Source organism: Glycine soja, chromosome 5, assembly GCF_004193775.1.
Source record: "Glycine soja cultivar W05 chromosome 5, ASM419377v2, whole genome shotgun sequence".
In the NCBI taxonomy this organism is placed as follows: domain Eukaryota; kingdom Viridiplantae; phylum Streptophyta; class Magnoliopsida; order Fabales; family Fabaceae; genus Glycine; species Glycine soja.
In genome coordinates, this window is record NC_041006.1 from 4287468 (window position 1) to 4310739 (window position 23272).

General features: G+C 34.4%; 3 protein-coding genes and 2 non-coding genes across 5 annotated transcripts; 2 read left to right on the top strand and 3 right to left on the bottom strand.

The window, feature by feature from the left end:
* Positions 1 to 975: 975 nt before the first annotated feature.
* LOC114412066 (E3 ubiquitin-protein ligase At1g12760-like) lies at positions 976 to 5621 on the bottom strand. Its single transcript, XM_028375835.1, has 5 exons — positions 4904 to 5621; positions 3795 to 3914; positions 3506 to 3638; positions 1789 to 1953; positions 976 to 1407 (listed from the first exon to the last, which is right to left on the bottom strand). Exons 1-5 carry the CDS (start codon positions 5452 to 5454, stop codon positions 1234 to 1236), a joined length of 1143 nt encoding a protein of 380 aa, XP_028231636.1. The 5' UTR covers positions 5455 to 5621; the 3' UTR covers positions 976 to 1233.
* Positions 5622 to 11336: 5715 nt separating this feature from the next.
* On the top strand, positions 11337 to 14823 carry LOC114412067 (replication factor C subunit 2). The gene is made up of 7 exons (XM_028375836.1): positions 11337 to 11609; positions 11692 to 11801; positions 11882 to 11983; positions 12291 to 12486; positions 14041 to 14169; positions 14250 to 14444; positions 14517 to 14823. The coding sequence occupies exons 1-7, from the start codon at positions 11457 to 11459 to the stop codon at positions 14625 to 14627; spliced, it is 996 nt and encodes a 331-aa protein (XP_028231637.1). The 5' UTR covers positions 11337 to 11456; the 3' UTR covers positions 14628 to 14823.
* A 2375-nt stretch (positions 14824 to 17198) lies between these two features.
* On the bottom strand, positions 17199 to 17271 carry TRNAV-AAC. The gene has a single exon. It is a non-coding gene; the product is annotated as a tRNA-Val (tRNA).
* A 369-nt stretch (positions 17272 to 17640) lies between these two features.
* TRNAV-AAC lies at positions 17641 to 17714 on the top strand. Its single transcript has one exon. It is a non-coding gene; the product is annotated as a tRNA-Val (tRNA).
* A 907-nt stretch (positions 17715 to 18621) lies between these two features.
* LOC114412068 (protein IQ-DOMAIN 14-like) lies at positions 18622 to 22114 on the bottom strand. Its single transcript, XM_028375837.1, has 4 exons — positions 21598 to 22114; positions 20056 to 20247; positions 19655 to 19732; positions 18622 to 19559 (listed from the first exon to the last, which is right to left on the bottom strand). The coding sequence occupies exons 1-4, from the start codon at positions 21952 to 21954 to the stop codon at positions 18849 to 18851; spliced, it is 1338 nt and encodes a 445-aa protein (XP_028231638.1). The 5' UTR covers positions 21955 to 22114; the 3' UTR covers positions 18622 to 18848.
* Between the last annotated feature and the right edge of the window lie 1158 nt (positions 22115 to 23272).

Consider the following 23272-nt stretch of genomic DNA (forward strand, 5'->3'; position numbering starts at 1 on the left):
TACTATCGTTAAAAAATGGAGGTGCATCTACCTGAGTTGTGGAAGAGGATAAGATGGCTTGACGGGAGATCAAACCTGACTCTGACAACATCATCACACCCAAGTTTTTTATGGAAAACGCAGGAATGTCTCGGATCATCATACAATCTCAGACAATAACACACCAGAACTAAGAAAAGTTCCATCTTTTATATAACTTAAAACGGATACTAAATGGAGATGAACAACAAAGCAACAGATAATGCATCAGAATTTCAACATGTGAGAAAGAACAATCACGGGACTTAAGTAAAAAAAAAAATACATATATCATTATATAGTATACAAGATTGTTTTTTCAAACTATCATTAAGGGTATATTTAAACATAATTATTATTCTTTCAAAACACTCAAGCTAACAAAAATAAATAACTTTTTTCTCAAAAAATAAACTGAACCGAACATGTAGTTATTTTGAGACTCGTAATAGGCATATAACCACTCATCATTGTTCTCGGTAACATTCAAAACTGATGATAAAGCCCAAAATCCTTTGAATTATTTTCAGAAAGTTCGTGCAAGAGACATGGATGGCTTCAAGTTGAATGAACTACATTTGGAAGATATAAAACTATAATCACGCCACCCATACCAGATGAACGCAAAACCATAATGAGAACTTCTAAACTGTCATGTGATTCAGCAAAAACAGGAGCTGTCAACTTTTAATGACCATAAACATCCAGTTCTTCCTCGGACTCAGCTGTTAGCCACTGAGTCACTGACTATTTTGGTCTCATTCTTCAGCTCTAGAATCAGAAACCAATCGAGCTAGTGGTAAATAACCAACACTGTTAACAGCCTCAATGTGAATTCAGAAACTCGCTAACGGTGACAAACAGGGAGGCAGATTCAATTGACCATACTCAAACTGTACACCGAGACATACTCGGGGGGGTTATAAAAGACAGTATACTCTCAAAGAACAATAATGATGACAAAGATAAAAAAAACGTCAACCAATTTTCCTCAAGATAATTATTTACGGTATACAATGAGCAGATGTACACAACCATTAAGAAGCCACCATAACGAAGAATAATCAAAACAACTATCACTATGAGATAAACGATATGCAGCAGTAGCAACTACAATAAAGGCCTGCATTGAATTATATTAACAAGTTGTGCCTATTATACTGTAAACCAAAAGAAATGCAATTTCCCCAACATGGCTGCTAGGAGCTATTCTGACTACACTTCGTCTTGAGCATGACTGGTACTTTTCAAGATGTTGTACTTGCAGAGGGGGCATGTAGCATTGATATGCAGCCATTTGTCCACACAGGCACAGTGAAAATGGTGGCCACAAGGAAGTTGTCTAAGTTCAACCCCGTCATCATAAGCAGAAAGGCAGATGCAACATTCCTACAGTTTGCAACCGACAAATTTTTCAGATTAGCAGAACAGAGGATGCAATCAGTTTTTTCAAACAATCAAGTTATCCTATCAAAATTATCTCTCATTTTCTTGAACCATTTTATCAAATTCCTTCTGGTGTAAAATTTGATTGAGAAGAAAGGCCAAAAAAAAGGAAGATAGAAGGCCAATCACACCAAGATATATACATAATGCATTCTCCAACGTGAGAATGTGTTCAAAACACAACTCTGTGCTGTGGTTTATAACAATAAAAGCCAAGCCAGAAAATATATTGAAATAATATCTAGTGACCGACAGAGCATAAAGAACACCAGGACAAGGGAGATAAAGGCCAAGCCAACACATAGCAAAAAATGTACAGCATACCGCATCCTCATCAGAAAGAACATGTTCAATGGGAGAATCAGCATCGCATTCAATCATTATTCCTCCAGCAGCTCCTTGTGTATTCCCAGCAAGTTTCTCATTAGTTTCAGTTCTTTGGAACTTGAATTTTGACAACTGCTCAATGTCTTCTTTTGATGCCCCTTCCTGCTTTTTTTAGATACCCAACAAATGAGAAAGAGACATTAAGGCACGGAACAGTACAATTAATAGACTACAATGATTATCTCACAAATAAATACTCTTCAGCTACAAGACAATGCCATCATGTTCACAGAAACACTCAATAACCAGTAATACATTCACAATGCACCAAGTTGTAGGAAAGCAAATCATATATGACAAACTTTACTCCTCGCATAGAAAGTCAACAATGTCAACCTGAATGAAGCACACAATTCTCAGGATAAAATAAGTTATCCCAAAACAAAACAATATAGGACATATCATATTTCATCATAAGTATATCATGTTATAATTCACCTCATCTCCAACCTAAAATATCTAAGAGACACATTCATTAACAGTCCCCATTCTCCAAGGTACTCCCAACAAAGCAACCTAAAGAACTTTACCTTTTACTCATCACAGTTGGTCAAGCCACCTTTCATATCATACATATGCAAATGTCTCAAAATTACTTGCACATCATCAAAAGTCAATTTTTCTTTTGCTTAACAAGTTTCACAGACTTCATCATAATTTTTCTCATACTATATGTATTAAGCATTAATTCACAACCAAGAAACAATACCATTTTCATAAGCCACACAGCAGGACTAGTCAAATTCCTCCAATAGTTACCCAGTGTATTTTATGATAGCAAAGCATTTCCTTTTATCCTATAATTCAAAAGACTGATTCTTTTCTTTTCTTCAAAAAGAAGGCAAAGGTTAGTAAAAGAGACAAAAATTAGTGTGTAGAAAGTCAAGCAAGAGAAACAATGAAGACAATCAGTGCTTCTGGTTTGTTACAGGTGCTAGTTCCCACAACAAGTCAAAAGAGCATTATCAAGCTCAAATTATTATGGTTTGGGTTATTCACCTTAAACAGTAGAGCAAATGTAAATGTAATACTTCCTTTGTAACAATTCATATGACTGACGTAATAGAAGACACAATATATCAATCTTCAACCTTCACGATCATTCCATTCATAAAGTCAAACCACAACAAGCAATAAAAATGTAAATTTAGGATTCACATATTTAATTTTGCTGGTGCAAGACAATGTTTCCTTCACACCCAAACCCATCCAATCTACAAAAATAGATCCTAGAAACTAGCATATGGATCTCTCTATGCCAAACAGCAATTATATATTCATTCTAATTTCATGCTTCCATTTCATTTAGACTCGTTAATTAAAAAAATTCATAATATTTGGATCCAGCGGTAAAGTTGTGCCTTGGTGACTTGTTGGTCATGGGTTCGAATCCGGAAACAACCTCTTTGCATATGCAAGGGTAAGGCTGCGTACAACATCCCTCCCCCATACCTTTGCATAGCGAAGAGCCTCTGGGCAATGGGGTACGAAGTTTATAATATTTGGATCCATAAACTTTACCAATTTTCTTTTAGACTCGGCAAATGGTGCTAAGTAGAGCCTAATTTAAGGAAATAAACACTTGAGCCACTAGATCCGTACATCCATACCAACTCAAACAAGAACCAGTAATGACACCATGAAGTACATGTACCTGGTCTGCAACTGCATACAGGAGTGCAATGATACATGGAAGACAACAGCAAACAGCAATACCAACGATGCATGCTAGTGCCATACAGAAAACGACAAAGAAAACATCAAAACCCAGGAAGGCTATACATAACCTGCAAGGCAAGTAGAATTTGTTAAACATAATCAACTAAAATAACCGTAGGTTTCCCAAAAAGAAAATAAATTACAAATACATATAATAAAAGATATATGAACAAGTTGCACATGCACATGTCAGGTTGAGAGCAAGAGAAAGAGAGAGAACAGACCAGTAGAGCAGGGGAGAATCTCGGACCAAAGATTCACTATCAGCTGACACCCAATAGAATCCAACAACCCACCAAATAAACGAAAACATTGTGTTGGCTGATTCCAAATGCTTTGCCATACTGCTTGGCAAAAAAACAAACATAAAAACCTATAACATTAAAGATAGAATGGTGAACGAATCAATAATTGATATTTACTAATTTTCCATGCTAATAAATATTGGACATATTGTATTATTGTTTCAACCCTTAGCTTTTGATTGTTTTGAATAGCTGAAACAAACGCATGGAAAACTTTTAAAATATCATTTTTTATGGACAAAAAAAACTGTAACAAACGAGCCCATATATAACCATTTTGGAATTAAATCAGGGAAAATGGGAAATAAAGCATTTTCCCCGGATCATCCAGCATTTTACATTTCTACACTCAGTCATCATGTTGTTGTGGTTCAAAGATCAAGTGTTACTAATCTATCAGAAAATAAACCTATAAATCTACTCCCGTGCTTGGAGAGATTGAATAAAAATAACTCTAGTATCTGACAATTCAGCCAATTATCAGATGAGAAAGCCTATATAATCTCTTCCTACAATCAAAGTTAAGTTACAACTTAAAACATCACTTTCAGTCACTCAAAGCAATTAGAGAGAGATTTTAGAGATCAGAAGAACTAAAAGGATTAAAAAAATTGAAAATCAAGGCCCAAAGTCTTTGACATATTTTGAACAGACAATTTTTTTTTTTAACAAAACAACTGAAAAACCTAAAATTCCCACGAGGGTTCTCTGAAATATGAACTGAAGGTTTGCTAGAGTTTTTAATTAACACAGCTACTTCTTTCTCCCTTAATGGCACTCAAAGCACTACCCAACAATTTCACATGCACATCCGAACAATACAGTTAAAAAACCGCGGAAGTCATGAAACTTCAATTAGTTCAACGGGCTCCTAAGTTTTAATTACATCAGCATGCAGGCTCCTCAAATTCACTCAAACCACATAAAGCAAACTCAATTCGTTTTAGTCCAGCGCCATCGTAATAAACACAATTTAAATTCAAAGTGAAAACGCAGCGTCGTTTATGGTTCAGACTTCAGAAATTCACCTTATACCATCGTCGTCGAACTGCGCCAACGACACGTAGTGTCCAGAGCCGTCCATCGAAGGCGGACCCAAATCTCCGCTGCCGCCACCCGCGATAGCGGCGGCGTTGGACTGTTCGCGGCGGCGTAGGCGGCGCTGGTACTCGACGCAGACGCACGCGACGTGAAGAACGCACTGCAGAGCGTAGCCTACAATCCACAGCCTGAGAGGCATGTTGGGATTCTCGTTGCGGCTGAGAATGAAGACGGTTGCGGCGGCCGCGACGAAGGCGAAGTTCCAGAGAATGTCCAAGACGACGACGGGCTTGGAATAGGCCCAATCGCTCTGCCTCTCCTCGAGCTGCTCCGCCGCCGCCTCCCGCACCACCATGGACGGCTCGCGCATGAGGCGGCGGCCGCTGGCCTGGCGCAGGAAGCGCGCAGCCTCGCGGAGACTCGGGCGGCGGAGGAGGCGGCGGCCGGAGGTGGATTCGTCGGAAGAAGTGCCGAGGAACGGCGTGGGATCGGCGGCGTCCTCGGAGGAACGATTCGGTGACCTTGTTGTCGTGGCCATGTGTGAGGGCGCTTCAGGACATCTGAATCTGAATCTGAATCTAGTTCTGACACTAACAGCGAAAAACAGGGGATTGAAATCGACGATTCGACGAGGGTGAATATGGAAAAAAAAAAATAGGTCTTTTCTGAAATCGGAAATTAAGATGGTGACATTGTAGTTTGCTTCTTTTTTTTTTTTTTAAATAGTAGCATTCATCTATGAAGAGAAACATGACTTGGTGATCAAGTTTTTGAAAATTAGAAAATATAAATTTAATTATTGTAATATTTAAAAATTAATTTGATAATGAGTTATAATTTTTAAGATCATTGATATTAAACTATCAATTTATTATTATGTTATTTATTTAATTAATTTGTCACACTTTTATTATATATATATATAGGTGGTAAATTTGAATGTTTTATTTTTTAAAACCAATTTATCAAGCTCCTCACACTTCTATGATGAATTTTATTTTATTTTTTTATTGTCAAGGTTTTCCAACGGTGTCATTTTTGGTTTTATTTATTTTGTTGTTGAACGCGCATTGGTTTTTCTCCCGCTAAAACCAAAGGGAAGAGTAGTACGCTGCATTTTACTAGGGAATTTCGTGAAAATTCAGAAGTCGCAGATGTCGGCGTGGTATTTATTTATTTATTTAATAGAGAAAGAATTCTCGAGTTTTGCTCTGTTTAAAGCTCGTTCACATTAGGCATCACGTATCACACAGACTCAGTTATTACTTGTGTTTATGTTTCGCTACTGTTAAGTGCAAACAGCTTCCTTTAAAGATGATAAGATACCCTACACTCTGTTTTATTTAAGGTATTTAACCGTAACAACTATTCTGATTTACTACTATTTGATAACTAGATGTAAATGATTATTGGCTAAATTACTCACGTCTGTCTTAACTTTACTTTCATTTCATCCTTTATTTATTAAAAGCTTTAAAATACTATTCTTTAAGGAATGTGTTTTATAATACATTTTTTTTCTTTTCAATATACTAATTATTATTTATTTATTTTGGAGCACAATTTTAAACATTTTTTTATTAATTTTGGTCGGAAGGAAAGAAAACAAGGAAGGAAAGACAAATTTAAAATTTGAATAGAAACAAAATTGAAGAAAATAAAATTTTCAAATTTTGTTTATAGAGGTCAACTTTGTCTTTTTTTTCTTTTTTTCTCTTCAGCCAAACAAAAAATGATTTGTTATATGCGTTTTTTTTTTCTTTCCTCCTATTTTTTCTTAAACCAAACATAAGTTATATGAAATTATGTAATCCAATTAATTTTTTGACCAAAAAGAACATAAATCTAAATATGATGAAAATCATATTAAAAATGAGTCTCACAAGTAATTTTTCAATTGATTTTGAGATGTTTGTTAATTTTTTGGTTGCTTTCACAACTTTTTAATATAATTTTCACCTTGTTTATACTATTTTTTATCCATACAACCCTTTTTCTTTTGTTTGCATTATTGGGTCGTAGCATCGTGTGATTGATAGTGTGTTTAGGGAGAGAGAGAAGGTTTGAAATTCAAGTTGAATAATAAATAAATAAACTGAAAAATAATATTTAAAATAAGTATTTTTCATTTTCTTTTTAATCATTAAAAAAAAGGCATTATTATCTATATTTTTTTCATAGCCTTTTCTCTCTTTCAAAGGCATCATATATAAATATAACCGTAATTGTTCCAACCCAATAAGGCCTAAAAGGAACCCATGACTCTTGTTTGAATAGTGAGGTTAGGTCATAGCTCATGTGTGGGGTTGTGGGGTTGAGTTATGGGCAAGGTACTTGGCTTACATCCAAGAGGGTCCATAATCCTTCAAGTGTGAACCATAAGCATAGTAACTTTGGGGTAGGTTATGATAAAATGCTCAATCTAAAATTGAAAAGGTCTACAACCTCTCTAGCCCAAAGCCATAAGAATAAGGATATTGGGTTGATTTTTGGATTAAGTATTCAACACAAATTTAGAAGGTTTCATAGCCCTTTAAGTCCTAACTCCTAAGCCATAGGCATAGGGACGAAGTTATAAGAATAGGATCAATTATTGACTCGATTGTGGTATTGGATTAATGGGTTATTGGTCGAACTCATGAGTCAATAGTTGAATCGCATGAAGTAGTATAAGTAACATTAAAGTTGTGTGTGTGTTTGTGTTGTAACACCACTAAGCGATTGGAGCAAGTCAGAAGGGACGCTCAAGCTCAACAAGAGGGTTTTAATACAATACGTCGATGAAACTTCCATAGCTTATCAATACCATTTTCACATTATATCATGCCATGACGATGAAACTAGGATAAAATAATCTTTGAAGGGTTCTTCACTATCACAATCTTCTCGAATAAATGAGATTGTTGAATGTTTATTAAGTTTTATGCTTGTTGAAATGCTCATCCCTAACCATGCATATCTCTTGCGAGTTAAGCTTGTAGTGCCTCCTCCCATAAAACATGCAAGAAAAGTGTTTAAGTTATTGAAACCATGTGTTGATCGGACAAACATTTATCCGCATTCAAAAAATGTAAAAACAACCTGATTCATAGACAATAATGTGTGACTTGGCTATTTTAAATCAATTTGAGTCAGCAATTTTGTTTGCTTTGATATGATTTTGAACCAAGTTACATGAGTCAAAATCACTTTTTATCTAATTTTCAATTGAACCAATTGGATTAATTTGAGTTTAGTAACAATGGAACTACTACTAATATTGTCATTGAGGAGTTCCTTCAAAACCTATAATAAGTAATAATCTCAAAATTTCTCTATTGTTATATATTATTCAGGCTCAATACTCAATTTGGTCCTCAAGTTTTATTAAAGTGTTCAATTGGGTCTCATGTTTCAAAAAAACTCCAATTAGCTCCTCAAATTTTTAAAAATGCATTAATGTTTCCTTTTTCGTGAATTTAGACTAACATTATTAAAACAATATAATGTTTCTATCTCCACCTCTTTTCCTTCTTTGTATGACAATCCCCCACCTAACACTGCCACACCACCCAAGCCCACTTATGGGAGTCGAGATCGTAGGACCTCCTTTGTCGTCCCTCCCTCATCCATGGTGGCATCAACAATATCTGATTAGTAAAGGTGTGTCTCGCTCTCAAAGAGAAGAGAATGTCACAATAGAAAGAAGAAGGCAACAACGCATTGATAATTGTTTTTCACGGTATGGGCAATTATCTTAACTTTCATTTAGAAAAATTGTTCATAATTGTGGATTTTGTTAATAAATTGTATAAAGTAGTGGTAGAAACTTAAAATGATAGTTTTTTATGTTTTTTTTTTTGTAAATTTGGATGTTACAAGAGTAGATTTTGATCATCAAAGATTGAAGAGTTGTAGAGATGATCTCGCCATAGCGAGATGTATTTTCACCACAACAAAACATAACCCTTGATTAGTTGGAAATAATGAAGATTCGTTACAACAAAGTTGAGCCTCGCCACAATGATTTTGCAAGGCTAAAGACCGTGGAGTTAACAGAAACTCACTCCAACGAATAAGGTTTAGAGGCATAAAGACCAAGTGCAAAGTCTTTAGTTCATAAGTGTAGTTTTGATGCAGCAAAAATTTTGAGGCACAAAAACTTAATGTAATCTCAATTCTGTTTAAAGAGCTTGTTGTATGGAATTTTGGTTTATTTGTGAATTATGAGAAATAGAATCCTAAGCTGCCTCTCTTCTTTTTCTTCCTTCATTGTTGCTCTTATGAGATTTTATTTAGATACTTCATGATCCAAATGAGCTAAATTTCACAATTGTTAAGTGATTGAAGTTTGTAATCTCTGTTTTCTTATCAATTATCGTAGTTAATGTGATTATATTCAGTTCTATGCTTAGATGCATGTTAGGAGTGATCAACCTAACTTTTTGAGATTTTGATTGTGTGGAAACAAGTTCAAATCCTATATCTGAATTGAAATTGTGCAAGGATTTGATGTCAGGAATCCATCAAATACTTGCATTTGTAGATATTCACTAATCTAACTTTGAGTTTGTAGGTCTAAATCACCTAAGGAATTAGGAATTTAGCTTGGAAGTCAAGGATTAATTGCTAAGGAATTATGATTAGTCATTTTGGTTGCATTAAACTAGGATACTGATTAGAAACGAGTTTCATATAAAGAATTCTTTGGATTTTATCTTAGCAATACTTTCATCTGTTTGATATCATTTTTGCTCCAAAAAATGTGTTTGAAAACCAAAAACAATTTAGTTTCGTCATAGTGAATTGACATCTCGTTGCAATGGAACATTTCTTTTCTAAAAACTGAAACTTCACACATTCACCACAACAAATTGACAACTCATTGCAACGAACGCATGTAAAATTTGTTGATTCCCTTTATGTTTCACATAGCCTTTTGTGGATACGATAACTCTTATACTTACTTTTTCTTTCTATATATTAGACTAGGTTCACTTGCCTATTATGTCTGAAGCACAACATACGTTGTACATATGGCCATCAATAGACATGGCAAGAAAACCCCGAATCCGTCCCGACTTTGACGGGTAATACCGAGTTGACCGGGTATGGGTTCGGGTTTTTCCTGACAACCAAAAGTCGGGTACGAGTACGGATATGGGAGATATGGGATTACTAGATCCGTCCTGACTCCGAACTCGAACTCACCCTGCCACTTAAAATCTTTAGAATTTTTGCATAATTTAATCAAAAGGCATAGAATTTTTATTACAAGTTAATTTTATTTTAGAATTTTTACATAATTTAATATTATTTTCTTAACAATTTTTGTAGACACATGCGCTATAATAAATTTATTGATATATAAGTAGTTAAAAATAAATGTTTAACAATCAATTTATTTTTCTAAAATCAAATTTTTAATATTTTTTTTACAATTTTTTTTTCTAATTTAAATCAAGTATGGGACGGGATCGGGGATACCCGATACTCAATGGGTACCCGACGGGTACGGGGATGAGATAATAAACTTAAACTCGTCCAGTATCGGATACGGGTATGGGGATATGTTGGAGAGTCGAGGTAAGAGATTGGGGAGACAATACCCGTACTCGTCCCGCCCCATTGCCATGTCTGGCCATCAACGAAACTGTTGGTTTCGTCAAGTTCATTGCCACTAATGCCCCCCGCAACACTATCGGCTTTGTCGATCTCCTCACTAGAAAGACCTACATGTCACTCCTGTGAGCCCTAGACCTCGACTTACGATTCAAATCTGTGTTTTCACCATCAGATCTTGTTTTATGCGCTCATTCTTTAGTTTTGTTTCATTGGATATGTTATGAAAAACTTGATGTAGGCTGCTTTTTTATGTTATTAACAGTTTTTACAATGGTAGACCATTGAAGATCTAATGTTGTATGAGTACTGGTTGATTGAAAATGTGTTGTTGTGAATTTTGTTGACTTGATGTTGTTATTGAGTGTTTCTTTTCTTATATATGATTAAGCTATGCCCATGCCTTCTTTGGGTTCATGGATGCCTGCGGAATCACAATGATCTTGGATGGTACGTCAATGTTAAATGAGGGGTTGTGAGTGTTAATACAATAAAGAAAAGGAGAAGGGGACACATTTTTAATGGTGTTTGTCTAAATTGACCAAAAGACAACAATGATGTATTTTTAAAGATTTAAGGACCTAATTAGATTTTTAAAAAATATGAGAATCCAATTGAACACTTTGATAAAACTTAAAGATCAAATTAAGTATTAAGTGTAGTATTTAAAACAATAACTAGCTTAGTGTCATGTGTGATACGCGGATATTAATTTTATAATATGTAAATTTTTATATATTATAAGTTTTTAATGTATTTATATATTATATTTTAATTAGCTTAGTGTCATGTGCCATACAAGTTTTTTCCCTCTAAAAACTCGGACAAATTCCCTCCAAGTTTGAAGTAGTTTTAGGCACATAGGGTTTGGACTTTGGAAAGGCTTATTCTCCGCTCTCGTCTGAAACCTGAAACCCTTTGTTCTTCGTCGGCGGAAGCATGTCATCGTCATCATCAAGCAACGCCTACGACGTGCCATGGGTAGAAAAGTACCGTCCCAGCAAGGTCGCCGACATCGTCGGCAACGAGGACGCCGTCTCCAGGCTCCAAGTCATCGCTCGCGACGGCAACATGCCCAATCTCATTTTATCCGTACGTCTCTCATTTCACCCCTTAAATTAACTATTTCCTCTTTCTCAATTTTTTATCCTAATTTCTAACCCTCTCATTTTAGGGTCCTCCCGGAACCGGCAAAACAACTAGCATTCTCGCCCTCGCGCACGAGCTTCTCGGAGGACCAAATTGCAAGGAAGCTGTTCTCGAACTAAACGCTTCGGATGATAGGTACGTTTTTGTAATTTCTCGATTCAGTTTTCAATTCTGGACGATTTCCTGTTAATTTATCCTTTCACTTTTGGTTATAGAGGAATTGATGTTGTGAGGAACAAGATCAAGATGTTTGCTCAGAAGAAAGTCACACTGACCCCGGGGAGGCACAAGATAGTGATACTGGATGAAGCTGATAGGTGAGTTTTCATGGTAATTTAATTTAATCCAGTTAACAGTGTTAGTTGCATGTTCTTATACCAACATTATGTTGGTTAGAGTAGAACTGAACTTGGATCACTTAAGCAAGTCTTAAGTTCTGAGTTTTGTGGATGAAAAAAAAGTGGTTGGAGGAAGACTATGACTCCACTAAAAGCTGCCAACTAGGTTCCTGGCAGAGTTTAGTTATTGCTTATTGGTAAGGCCGATGGATACTTCGTATCTATATCATTGCCTGCTGTTATTTTCTCTGGGTTTTAATTTTTTCCTTTCCCCTCCTTAATTCAGCATGACCACAGGGGCACAACAAGCATTGAGAAGGACGATGGAGATATATTCAAACACCACTCGGTTTGCCCTTGCTTGCAATACCTCAGCTAAGATTATTGAGCCCATTCAGAGTAGATGTGCCATTGTGCGATTTTCACGGTTGTCTGATCAAGAGATACTTGGTCGTCTCATGGTTGTGGTTCAAGCTGAGAAGGTACCTCAAATTTCTATCCTGCCTTCATCTGTCTTAAGGCAAGGCTTGTCGTATTCCTCTTTGTTAGAGGAGCATAGGTCTAGCATTTGTAGTGTTTGATTATATTTTTTTATTGTAAATGTCACAGTTGAAATTGCTTGACTCGATTGTCTTAAAACTTTAGAGTTTAGACTAATATTACAATCACTACTCTGTTTTCATTTTTCTTTGTAATTCATTCTTTGATATCAAAAGGGAAAGCTATTGATTTGGAAGAAAAAAAATTCTGTATTTTTTTCCATCTGCTTCCTAGCCTTCTCATCTATTCTCATGGCATCTGCCAATTTCATATCTGATGCTGTATTGTCTTTTTAATTTTGATATAAGTATCCTCCTTTTTGACTTTTACCCATCTTGTTTGGTCTTTCTCCACTATAGTTTTGCATTTCTTCCTCTCTGGGAAATTTTCATCCTGTGCTGTACAATGATTATTGTTGTATATTTTGGAAAAAAAACTAAATAAAGAATTTTGATTTTGGAAGGCTTACTAATTAGGATTATTGTATATTTTTGCTGCACCCTGTCAACTAAATAGAAGGGTATTCAAATAGTATTGGCACTTTTTTATTGAAAAAATGTTTTTCTTCTGATTAGTAATGTACTGGACCTTAGAAATGCACTACTTGGACTTTGACCTGCGTCTTTTGGATGATATGCGATATATTGATTTGAAAATTCTTGAAATAGAATATGACATTTTAACAAGTTGATTTTCCCATGGCGACAAACTTGATGGTTTTTTTTGTTACGTTTGAGGGACTTCAAGTCATTTGATCTCTTTTGAGAGACTTTAGATGATGTAGCAGTCTGTTTGGTTTGTTTTTCAGACACAAGCTAGCTAGCCCAATAATAGTCTATTTATAGCCATAGGCAGAGGTTTGCAGAATATTCTTTTTAAGTAAATTGATGAGTTTAAGGTGTTTGGTTATTTGATAGTATCTAACCAATGCCATTTATTCCTTTTGAGCTTAAAATCGTGATCTAAAATATTTGATTACTTGCCTCCTTGGTTGTGTTGCTGCTATGTGATATAGTAGTAAAAAGGTTTGCAGATAATTTATGGCAACTAAATGCTATAGGAAGATATGTTATGTGCATGCATTCTTATTTTCTCATTTTAGTTTTTTAAAAGGTGGCCTAATATATGAGGTTCCCACCATTTTTGGTTCTTTATCATAAATTGTTTTCAAAGATTCTTGTCATTGGCAAGGTGAAATGGTCAGGAATAGCTTCTATGGTTATAAAACTGTTTTTAGTGTGCCATGAAAATATGCTTTTTAGTAATTAGTGCTGATATATTTGATTAATTTTTTACTTCTAAATTCATTATTATTCTTGCTTATTTATCAGTATCACTAGTGAAATCTGTTAGAATTTCCATTATAGCTGCCATGAGCCACAATGTGAACAGTGCCATGCCATAGCACCATGGCTGCTATTTGATAAGTCTGGTTGCCATTTATTTGGTTTCGATAATATTGAGGAAATACATATTGAATTGTGTTCTTGTTAAAGGTTCCCTATGTTCCTGAAGGACTTGAAGCCATCATTTTCACAGCTGACGGTGATATGAGACAGGCATTGAATAACTTGCAAGCAACATACAGTGGGTTCCAATTTGTTAACCAAGCAAATGTTTTCAAGGTTAGAATCAACTATGATCTTTGATTTGTGTTTTTCACTGTTTACCATTGTCTTTTTTTTTAATCCATGGTTGGTTTCAGGTTTGTGACCAGCCACATCCACTGCATGTGAAGAATATGGTGCGTAATGTGATTGAAGGGAATTTTGATGAAGCTTGTTCAGGCCTCAAGCAACTGTATGACTTGGGATATTCCCCCACAGATATCATCACGACACTCTTTCGTATAATAAAAAATTATGATATGGCCGAGTACCTGAAATTGGAATTCATGAAGGTAGTTAATTATCCGTTGGCTTAGACACACATACATACATAAAGGATCTGGCTGACAGTTTTCAAATTGCAGGAAACTGGTTTTGCTCATATGAGAATTTGTGATGGAGTTGGTTCTTATCTTCAGTTGTGTGGTCTATTGGCTAAGCTTTCTCTAGTTCGTGAGACAGCTAAAGCTGTATGAGCTGGTCCTAAGTGCAACTGAGATGTCATTATTTTTAACTTTTCCGATAGTGAAATGTTCTGCTGATGTAGCCTTATATTTTTTATGTCCAGATGCTAACTGATACATCAATGTTTCGGCTTCTATAAATATGTTGTGTTTTAGCTTGGATCAATAACTCCCACTTTTGAAAATATTTTATCTGTATATTTAGTTATGATCTCAATGTTCAAATCTATGATGAATCAAGCATAACTCATTGAATTATCTGTTTCGTCTATAAAAAAAAACATCACTTTTCATGATATTAGAGTTAATGAGCTATATAGAAAGGTTGTCTGCGATGTTTGAATGTGGTGGTTAGTTGCTGCTGAAAATGAGAAGAGAAAAAGACCGAAAAGGTTTGCTGCAGTCAACGAAAATCTCTATGGTTAGAGATTAGTCCAAGACTTCATGTTAATTGTGATGCCACTTTATATCCCCTTTCCTTTCTTGGTCTTATGAATTAAGCTACGCCCACTCAGCGACACACAAGTTGTTTTCCTAAAAAAGAAAAAACAATTCGTTTAGTCAAATGAAGCAGCATACCTTGAGATAAATGCACCACGTATATGGTATCCGAAGCTAATTTGGTGTACGTTTTGCAGCACGTTTTGCCTTGGGATAGATGGCACCACAATTTGTCTTATTAACTACTGCCAAGTGCCAACTACTTAGAAAAGTTTGCGCCACCTATTGAGTATTTCTTGCAGAACCTTCAACACCATCATAACACATTAAATTAAAAAAATGTAAAGCAAAACAAAATACAATACAGGGAACAGAAAAACAATCGATGGAGATTCCCTTGCATCTTACTGCATCCAAATGTATTAACTTTCTGCAAACTTTGACAAGATCCAAGGCAATAAATATAATATTTTGTAATTTTAAACATTTTCACATGCCAAAATTTTAAATTAGAAAAAAGTAAATACAAGTGTTTCAAAGAGGCAAAACTATCCAATCCACGATTTAAATCATTAATAAAGCTCATGAACTGACAAATACAGATTTGACATGATACTAACTAGTACTAATTTCAGGACCTTAACAACAAAGTAGTAAAGACAACATCACCTGTAACTTGAAAACAAAAATTAAAAAAAAAAATAATCAGGGTGCCTAACTAATAACCATTCAGACCGTGATTGTTTGTTACAGGGGTGCAATCTTCAGTAGCAAGAATCCAACAAGAACCAATTGTAATGTTAGGGATTTTACATACTCAAATTATTACAGCCACAAGAGTAAATTTTTACTCAAATCATTGAGTGATTCTTATGTTATAAAAGTAAAAGACATAACATCGTTACAAGCTACAAATGAAGAAATTTTTTTCTCTTAATGGTGAATGATCTTACCATCAATAACTTATTCAAACTAAATTGATTTCTAGTCATTTAAAAAGATTCATATGCTGGATGTTCAAAACTTGATGTTCCACTATCTATTTGACTTAGAAATTCAACGATAAAAAAACACATAATAAGTGAAAGCAAGTATGGAGGGAATAACTATGTTCCAAATCTTAATATAATACTTTCATTTTCAAGATATTAGAACCATCATCTCGTGCTTTAGGGGTTGGTCATTTAAAAAAAATTCTTGTGGTTGGTACCGTTTCTTTATCACTCAGATTGGGTCAGGCATTTAGAAAAACCTCTTGCGTTTAGTACCGTTTCTTTATCACCCAATACTCATTAGAATTTAGAAACCAATGGAGAAGCTTTAGGAGATAACGAGTTGACTTTTGGTAACCTTGATAACGAAGTGTTGAAAAAGACAATGGAAATTTTTAAACTTTAGAAATTGCGATTCCAATAATGAATTGTGATTTTCTTTAAATTTATTTGTGGCTTTTGAGAGCCTCGCATATGAAAGAGATGGAATTTTCCAATAGCATTGAAGTGAATGTATCCTCCAGATCAGTAAAAGATAATTAATTAACACTTGAAAGTCACATTCCACTATACATAAAGGGAGTTAGTTGAGTGTTAAAACTTAAAACATTGTAAGAGAGGAACATAAGTGTGTAACCACTGATAGAGTCTGTTAGAATTGAAAACACACCAAAAGAAAATATTAATAAAGCTACCTTGATGGGTAAGTTATGGCAAGACAATACCAAGTTAGCTTTGTATTTTTTGCATTTGTTGGGACATCAACTTGCGACACCTGCCTCTACCTTCTCTTGGATATCAATTTACCATCTACATCATAGAATTGCAATTGTACCTTGATGGGTATAATATCCAAATAACTTGTCAAGTATTTATTCAATGATATTTTATAACATATCTAAATTTTTATTTAGTAGTATCCAATCAAATGCTTCCAGATTATCATACAGTCATACTGAGAAAATGATACATCACGTGGCAAGTTTCATATATACATCATAATCATACACTGAGACAGAAACATATATAAACATCTTTTTTTACATCGGTTTACTTAAAAGCACGTAAACAGTCTATAGGTTGATGATTTTCAACGAAAAAGTTGCAAATTCGTTTCACAAAAATAAAATAAAAAAACAGCAAAAGACAATGGCGTCGCCGGATTCGAACCAGAGACCTTCAGTGTGTTAGACTGACGTGATAACCAACTACACCACGATACCTTGCTACTTCTTAACTTTTTTAGAATTATATTCAATTAATCTTAAGATTAAATTAACTAGGAAAAAAATACACTTCATCTGTAACTTCTTTTATATGTTTTTTAAAAATAAAAAAATTATAATAGAAGTTAGTGGATTGACTTGTGAAGATAATTATAAGGATAAAATAATAACTTAAGAATATAATTATAATTATAAAATAGATATAAAAATGTATACATTAAAATACCATATTTAATTTATATTTAATTATATATTTGTAGATAATACAATATGCGAAGCTCTCATAAAATTTATATAATTTTAATTTTTAATACTTTAGAAATTTAAAATAAAGATATATAACTTTAAGGCTAATCAAAGCATCAAGGTTTCGTGGTGTAGTTGGTTATCACGTCAGTCTAACACACTGAAGGTCTCCGGTTCGAGTCCGGGCGAAGCCATTTGCTTTTTCAAAAAAAATTGTACGACTTTGAGATAGAAACTTCTTTATTGGAAGTATCAATCTATAGACTTTACAACGTACTCTTAAGTAAACCAAGAAAAATGTTTATAGAGGTTTCTGTCTTTATTTAAATTTCTCGCAAACTGAATCCATATAATAATTTTTTTCAAAAATCCAAATTGATGTTTCTTTTCCCTAAAAAAAATGATTCTAAAATCATTCGAGGATTAAAATGAAAGTCTACTTCAATATTATTTGTTTTGTATCATCTAATCAAAATCTTAACACTCTTGTTAAAAATTAGTTTACCCTCAACCCCAAATCCAAACATTTCATAACACACCCTTTTGAGTTGAGTATATTTAAGAATAAAATGATATACAAAAATAATCTGATTGCATTTACATTTTTTTGTTTTAATTATTTACAAATCTAAGTCAATTCATATATAGTTAAATTTGAGTGCATTCAATTCTACTTTAGTTAAAGGATTGATATTTTTGTCCTAACTGGTTAAATTATTTGATTTATTTCAAGGTTAAAAAATTATATCTGTAGTACAAATTAATTAAACCTATCTTGGGACTATTACGACCATAACTTTAATTTGCAAACCAATCCAATATTTTTCATAAGATCTTTATTAATAACATGTTGCAGAATTCGAGTAATGGATGCACGCCGGCGAAGGAAATTTTATTCTGATTCTCTTGGTATTTATGTTCACTGGCCAAGAAGAATTGAGCTTCACCACACTCTCCAATGCCTTCCTTTCTTGAGATTCCCCTGGTTGGCAGATAGTTATGCCCATCTTACAGTAAAAGAAATCATTATCCATGCCCATCTTCGATTTTACCGATAAAAAAAATGCATAAAGTGTGCAATGTAACTGACAAACACAAGTCTTAGGCTTTTGAAAGGCTAAGATAACAATTCCTTTAACGCAGTTCATCCAAGTAAAAATGACTTGATAGTTAGTAGTATGCACTGAATTTGGTTGTAGATTTCTAATGCTTACACATAAACTCGCAATGGAAGCTCAAAGTACAACCGGTTGGTTAGCAAGATCAGATGTTAAGACTATGAAAAATAAAAGATACATAACAGCCCTCTTAACATAAACATAACTCAATCAGAATCTGTATCCCACAGGCATACCAAGCTTGTCCAAACGACCAGAACCTGGATATGCTTTGTTGGTGAAGCTTGCTTGCATTGCCCTTTGTGTGGCCAATCTTGACATATCAAATCCATTAAGTGAGTATCTATTAGATGAACCAGACTTCTCACTTTGAGGTCTTTGTTTTGGTGCACTCAGAGATCTGGCCTTTGCCTTTGAAGATTCAGTGCATGCCATGTAACTTGGATAATCAGGGTAACCACGAATGTAGCTTCTAGAGCCATCACTCTTAGTAGGAGTAAAAGGGCTTCTTTTGAAGCCACCATCTTTAGAAGTGGCAGATAAATATTGTGGACTATTGTCAGCAGTGCAGAATGGACTCTCCTCAACCTCATTCACTTTTTGTGAGGTGTAACTGTGAGACTGAACCTCACAGCATGAACTTTGACCAGATTGAAGAGATGTTGATTCCTTTGTGCTGTTCAAACTCTTACTATAAAGATCAGAACCTGTGGAGAAAGAGAGATTTCTGCGCTTTATTGTGAAGTGTGGTTTTCCAGAATCAACTTCAAGAACTCTGTCATTTCTTTCATCATTGGAGCTGTATGTTCTATTCAATGATCTTCCTGAGTTCCATGATTGTTCATTCACTTGACTCTCTGATCTACTCCCACACATCTCTTGATAGCCATTGATCTGGACACAGGATTTGGAGCCATTTCTCTACAATGACATAAATGCTTCCATAAATATATACAACTTGAATTTAATAATGCACAAAATTCACCATCGTTGGGTAAGTTATGGCGAGACAATACCTTGAGTATAGGTGAGTGCTCATGTTTCATGCTCTTAGATCTGATAGGGCTTTCAAATTTTTCGGGTGTTTCTGGACCCTGCAAATGGTCATTCGGAAAACTGTATGATCATATCTTTTTTGGTGTACAATAGTCAAGAGTAATATGTATGCAACATACATTAATTGACGAATTTAAAAGATGCTCAACCGTGTGATATATTGGTTAACAAGAGAATGAGTTAACTTCCACATGTGCAAACCTAGTCTTGATTACTCATATCAACTTATATATTGGTGCATCAACCTTGATTGACAAAGTCAAATTTATATATTTAAAACAAAAGAAAAGCAATATTTTTCATTCTACAATAAAAAAGATAGTGAGGCTAATGGAAGTAGTAATTTACAAATAATACTTACATGGAGGTGGCTAGATAACTTTGAACCCGAAGGTGAGGCATGCAGGATCAACCCTGCAGAAACTTGTGGCTGTGCATGTAAGAGTACTTGCACTCTTTTCAGCCACTCCGCTGTGCGCTTCCTCTCAATGTGACCTCTCACCAATGCCTGCAACTTCACCAATCCCTTTAATGCTCGCAGTGCTCTCCTTGCCTAACAGTTTCAATATTAAAGAGTCAATGAGCATTGAGCAGAGTTATAATATCTTGAACGCAATTCGCAACAAGGTTACATTCCAAGTTATAGCAGGTAATGATAAGCCTCAGTGAATGTCTCATGGCATTCTCTTAATAAGAAATCAGATGAAGACTGCACACACTGCCACAATACAACAATCTAAAAAAAAATAAAGGGAAATTGATCCTAAGTTCCAACCGGGTGTCTCATTACAATATGTGAGAATGGTAACACAGTCCAATGACATAATTCAGGACCAAGTTATGGCATTCGTGTAAGAACTTAAAATTGAAGATTACCAAGGAACAAATTGAAGAACTTGTACTAAAGCACTCATGAAATCAGAATGAACTTTTTAAAATTTAATTTTTTAACAGATAATATCTCATTTCATTCTTGAACCAAACCGAAATTCTCGAGCATTGGTATGACAGAATTAAAATGCACTTTATTAAATATTTTAAGTTAAATAAAAAACAAAATATTAAATTATTTTCATACTTTTAAAATATACATTTTTTTTTTCTATTTTTAACTGTATTACATGTTTAGATACACAAAAACAAAAAACTTCCATTACTCATTACGACTAAGATGGTCAACCAAGAGCAAGGGCAGGAGGGTCCACCTTGGAACCCAGAGCTTGCAGATGGAAAAACCCCATAGTTTTATTAGTCTTGGAAAAATCATACACTACAATGCAAGCACATCTAAAGGCAACATCAAAATCAAACATATTTCGTTTCCTCACTCTAAAGAAGCAAATCCCCCTTCAGACTCGTATCTGTCCCCACAAAACCAAAAGGCCTAAAGCCCAATGTCATTATTCTACCAAAAAGACAGAATATCTCTCATGTGCCAGGGCAGAAGCATTGAACCATGTCGCACACCGCCTCACATACAATTTGGCCACTAGTGGGAAACCCAACATTGAACAAGAGTAATAACCACCTACCCATGCAATCTACCACCACTGTCTTGTCCTTGTACACAACATGGTACCAGCATCACAGTACATCACCCTTGATCCATAAAAAAATTTCACCCCTAAAAAATTATGTAACTTTTTTTTCACATCAATCATGGAGAATATATCAGATTTTACTAATAACTAATATCTGATCGAAAAATCTGACTAAACACCGAACTTAAAGAGACAAAACAGAACAGCTCAGTGACACAGAGAATAGAACTAAGGAAGGAATCAGCTCAACAACAACAACACGACCAGAAAACTAAAAAAAGAATTGTGAGTAAATAGCAGAGAAATTAAACAACAACAATAAAAAATTAAGAATGTTGGTAATAGTAGTCAAGAACACGAACCAAACATCCTCGAAAAGCGGCTTGGATCCTAACAGCAGCCCAATGTTGTCGAATCCTGGTGGGTCCAGCGTCGGCGCACCTACCGCTGCTGCTTGTTAGTCTCACCACGACGGCTGCGGCTTCGGCGGCAGCCACCGCCGCTTCCGCCACGGCAGCGGTGGCTGCTGCTACTGCCATGGCGTGGTTGTTGTTGTTTCTTTGTGGTGGACACGTGGCGGCAGTGGTGTTGTCTTTTTCAGTGTATGATTTAACGAAGCTCCATCGGCGTTTCTCTTTGGGAGGCTTGGCGGGTGGGGCAGTGTACTCTGTTTTTTTGAGACCGAAAAACCCGCGAAACCACTTTGTTGCCTTACCCATTATTTCTTCTAAACAGTTCTCAGAAGCGAATAGTTTTGGGTTTTGAGAAAAAAGTAATATTTATGTGTGAATGAATATCAACGGTGACGAAGGACAGAGAGAAAGAAGAACGTGGAAGTTGAAGAGGAAGGAGAGGGAAGAGAGCGTGGGAGTGAGAAATGAAAGAGGATGGCTTTGTTTTAAGTAAAAGGAGGAAACTGTGTCCCTTTGTGACGTGACGTCAAGCCAAACGAACTTTTTACCCTTATTTTTTTAAGGCAAATACTAACGTGTTTTAAAAATATTAGTTGATAAAAAAATTAATAAGTTTTTTTTTAATTAGGATAGTCTTACATTTAGAAAAACTTTATTATTTTAAACTGTTCATTGAAATTTTAATTTAGGTTTATCAAAGTATTATTTGTTCCAAATTTTTTTTTAGTATCTCTCCTTAAGATGAGAACTTGAGTTAAAATACATTTTCTAATCTTTAACATTTAAGTAATTTATTTTTTTATGAAAATAACGTTTTTAAAATAAATTGAATGGAAGATTTTTTTTTTTTAAATGTTAAGTATGGCTACTTAAGCTGTGTTGTATTGAAGTTAAGTCTGTTTGATTCCCCTTAAACCTGCATCGAAAATTGTAAACAACTTGAAAATAATCTTCTTTCTTTTTTTTTTGCATGCCCCCTACTATTTCTTTTCTTATTCCTCCTCTCATTCTAACTTTGATGATGAATCTTTTGACTTTAACTTCTGACTTTTGAAAATTATGCTTTATGGTTGTTTGATTCTATATTTGCTAGATTATTACTCATAACTACGGCATAAAATAATTCATATGCCAGTTTACTATGTGTTTCAGTACCTAACGTAGTTCTATGAAAAAAAGAATGACAAAATTATAAATGAACCTAACTCTAAAATTAGTTTTAAAGTAGTGTGTTAGACAATTCTTCATCATCATATTGTTATGTATATCTATGAAAATTAATTGCACATTACAATTTACAATTGAATATCTTTCATATGTAATATCCATTATTCTATAATTTTATAGATTGATTGTGAAGTAACTATTATTTTGAGGGTCAACATTCATAGAAATGAGTCAAGTACATGGTTTAACATTAGGGGAAAAAAATTCATACTCAGAAATGATGATTATGAGAATTATGAATCCTTTAAATTATGTTTCTTAAAAATGAATAAAATTTGTTTAATTGATCATTAAAAGTATTTAGATAAACTTTTTGAGAATCAAAGAGTTATGTAATATTTTTATCATTATAATAAGAATAAAATAATATTTGTATTATAGTAAAAGAAAAATTAAA

What these genes read in the sequence shown, in the direction of transcription:
- LOC114412066 (XM_028375835.1), bottom strand. Translation starts at nt 5,454, where the DNA reads ATGGCCACGACAACAAGGTCACCGAATCGTTCCTCCGAGGACGCCGCC. An exon ending in GATTCTCCCCTGCTCTACTG is followed by an intron (nt 3,639 to 3,794) that starts GTCTGTTCTCTC and finishes CTTGCCTTGCAG; the next exon opens with GTTATGTATAGCCTTCCTGG. An exon ending in TTCTTTCTGATGAGGATGCG is followed by an intron (nt 1,408 to 1,788) that starts GTATGCTGTACA and finishes TGCAAACTGTAG; the next exon opens with GAATGTTGCATCTGCCTTTC.
- LOC114412067 (XM_028375836.1), top strand. Translation starts at nt 11,457, where the DNA reads ATGTCATCGTCATCATCAAGCAACGCCTACGACGTGCCATGGGTAGAA. An exon ending in TGCCCAATCTCATTTTATCC is followed by an intron (nt 11,610 to 11,691) that starts GTACGTCTCTCA and finishes CTCTCATTTTAG; the next exon opens with GGTCCTCCCGGAACCGGCAA. An exon ending in ACCAAGCAAATGTTTTCAAG is followed by an intron (nt 14,170 to 14,249) that starts GTTAGAATCAAC and finishes GGTTGGTTTCAG; the next exon opens with GTTTGTGACCAGCCACATCC.
- LOC114412068 (XM_028375837.1), bottom strand. Translation starts at nt 21,954, where the DNA reads ATGGGTAAGGCAACAAAGTGGTTTCGCGGGTTTTTCGGTCTCAAAAAA. An exon ending in CCGCTTTTCGAGGATGTTTG is followed by an intron (nt 20,248 to 21,597) that starts GTTCGTGTTCTT and finishes TGAAACTGTTAG; the next exon opens with GCAAGGAGAGCACTGCGAGC. An exon ending in AGCACTCACCTATACTCAAG is followed by an intron (nt 19,560 to 19,654) that starts GTATTGTCTCGC and finishes ATGTCATTGTAG; the next exon opens with AGAAATGGCTCCAAATCCTG.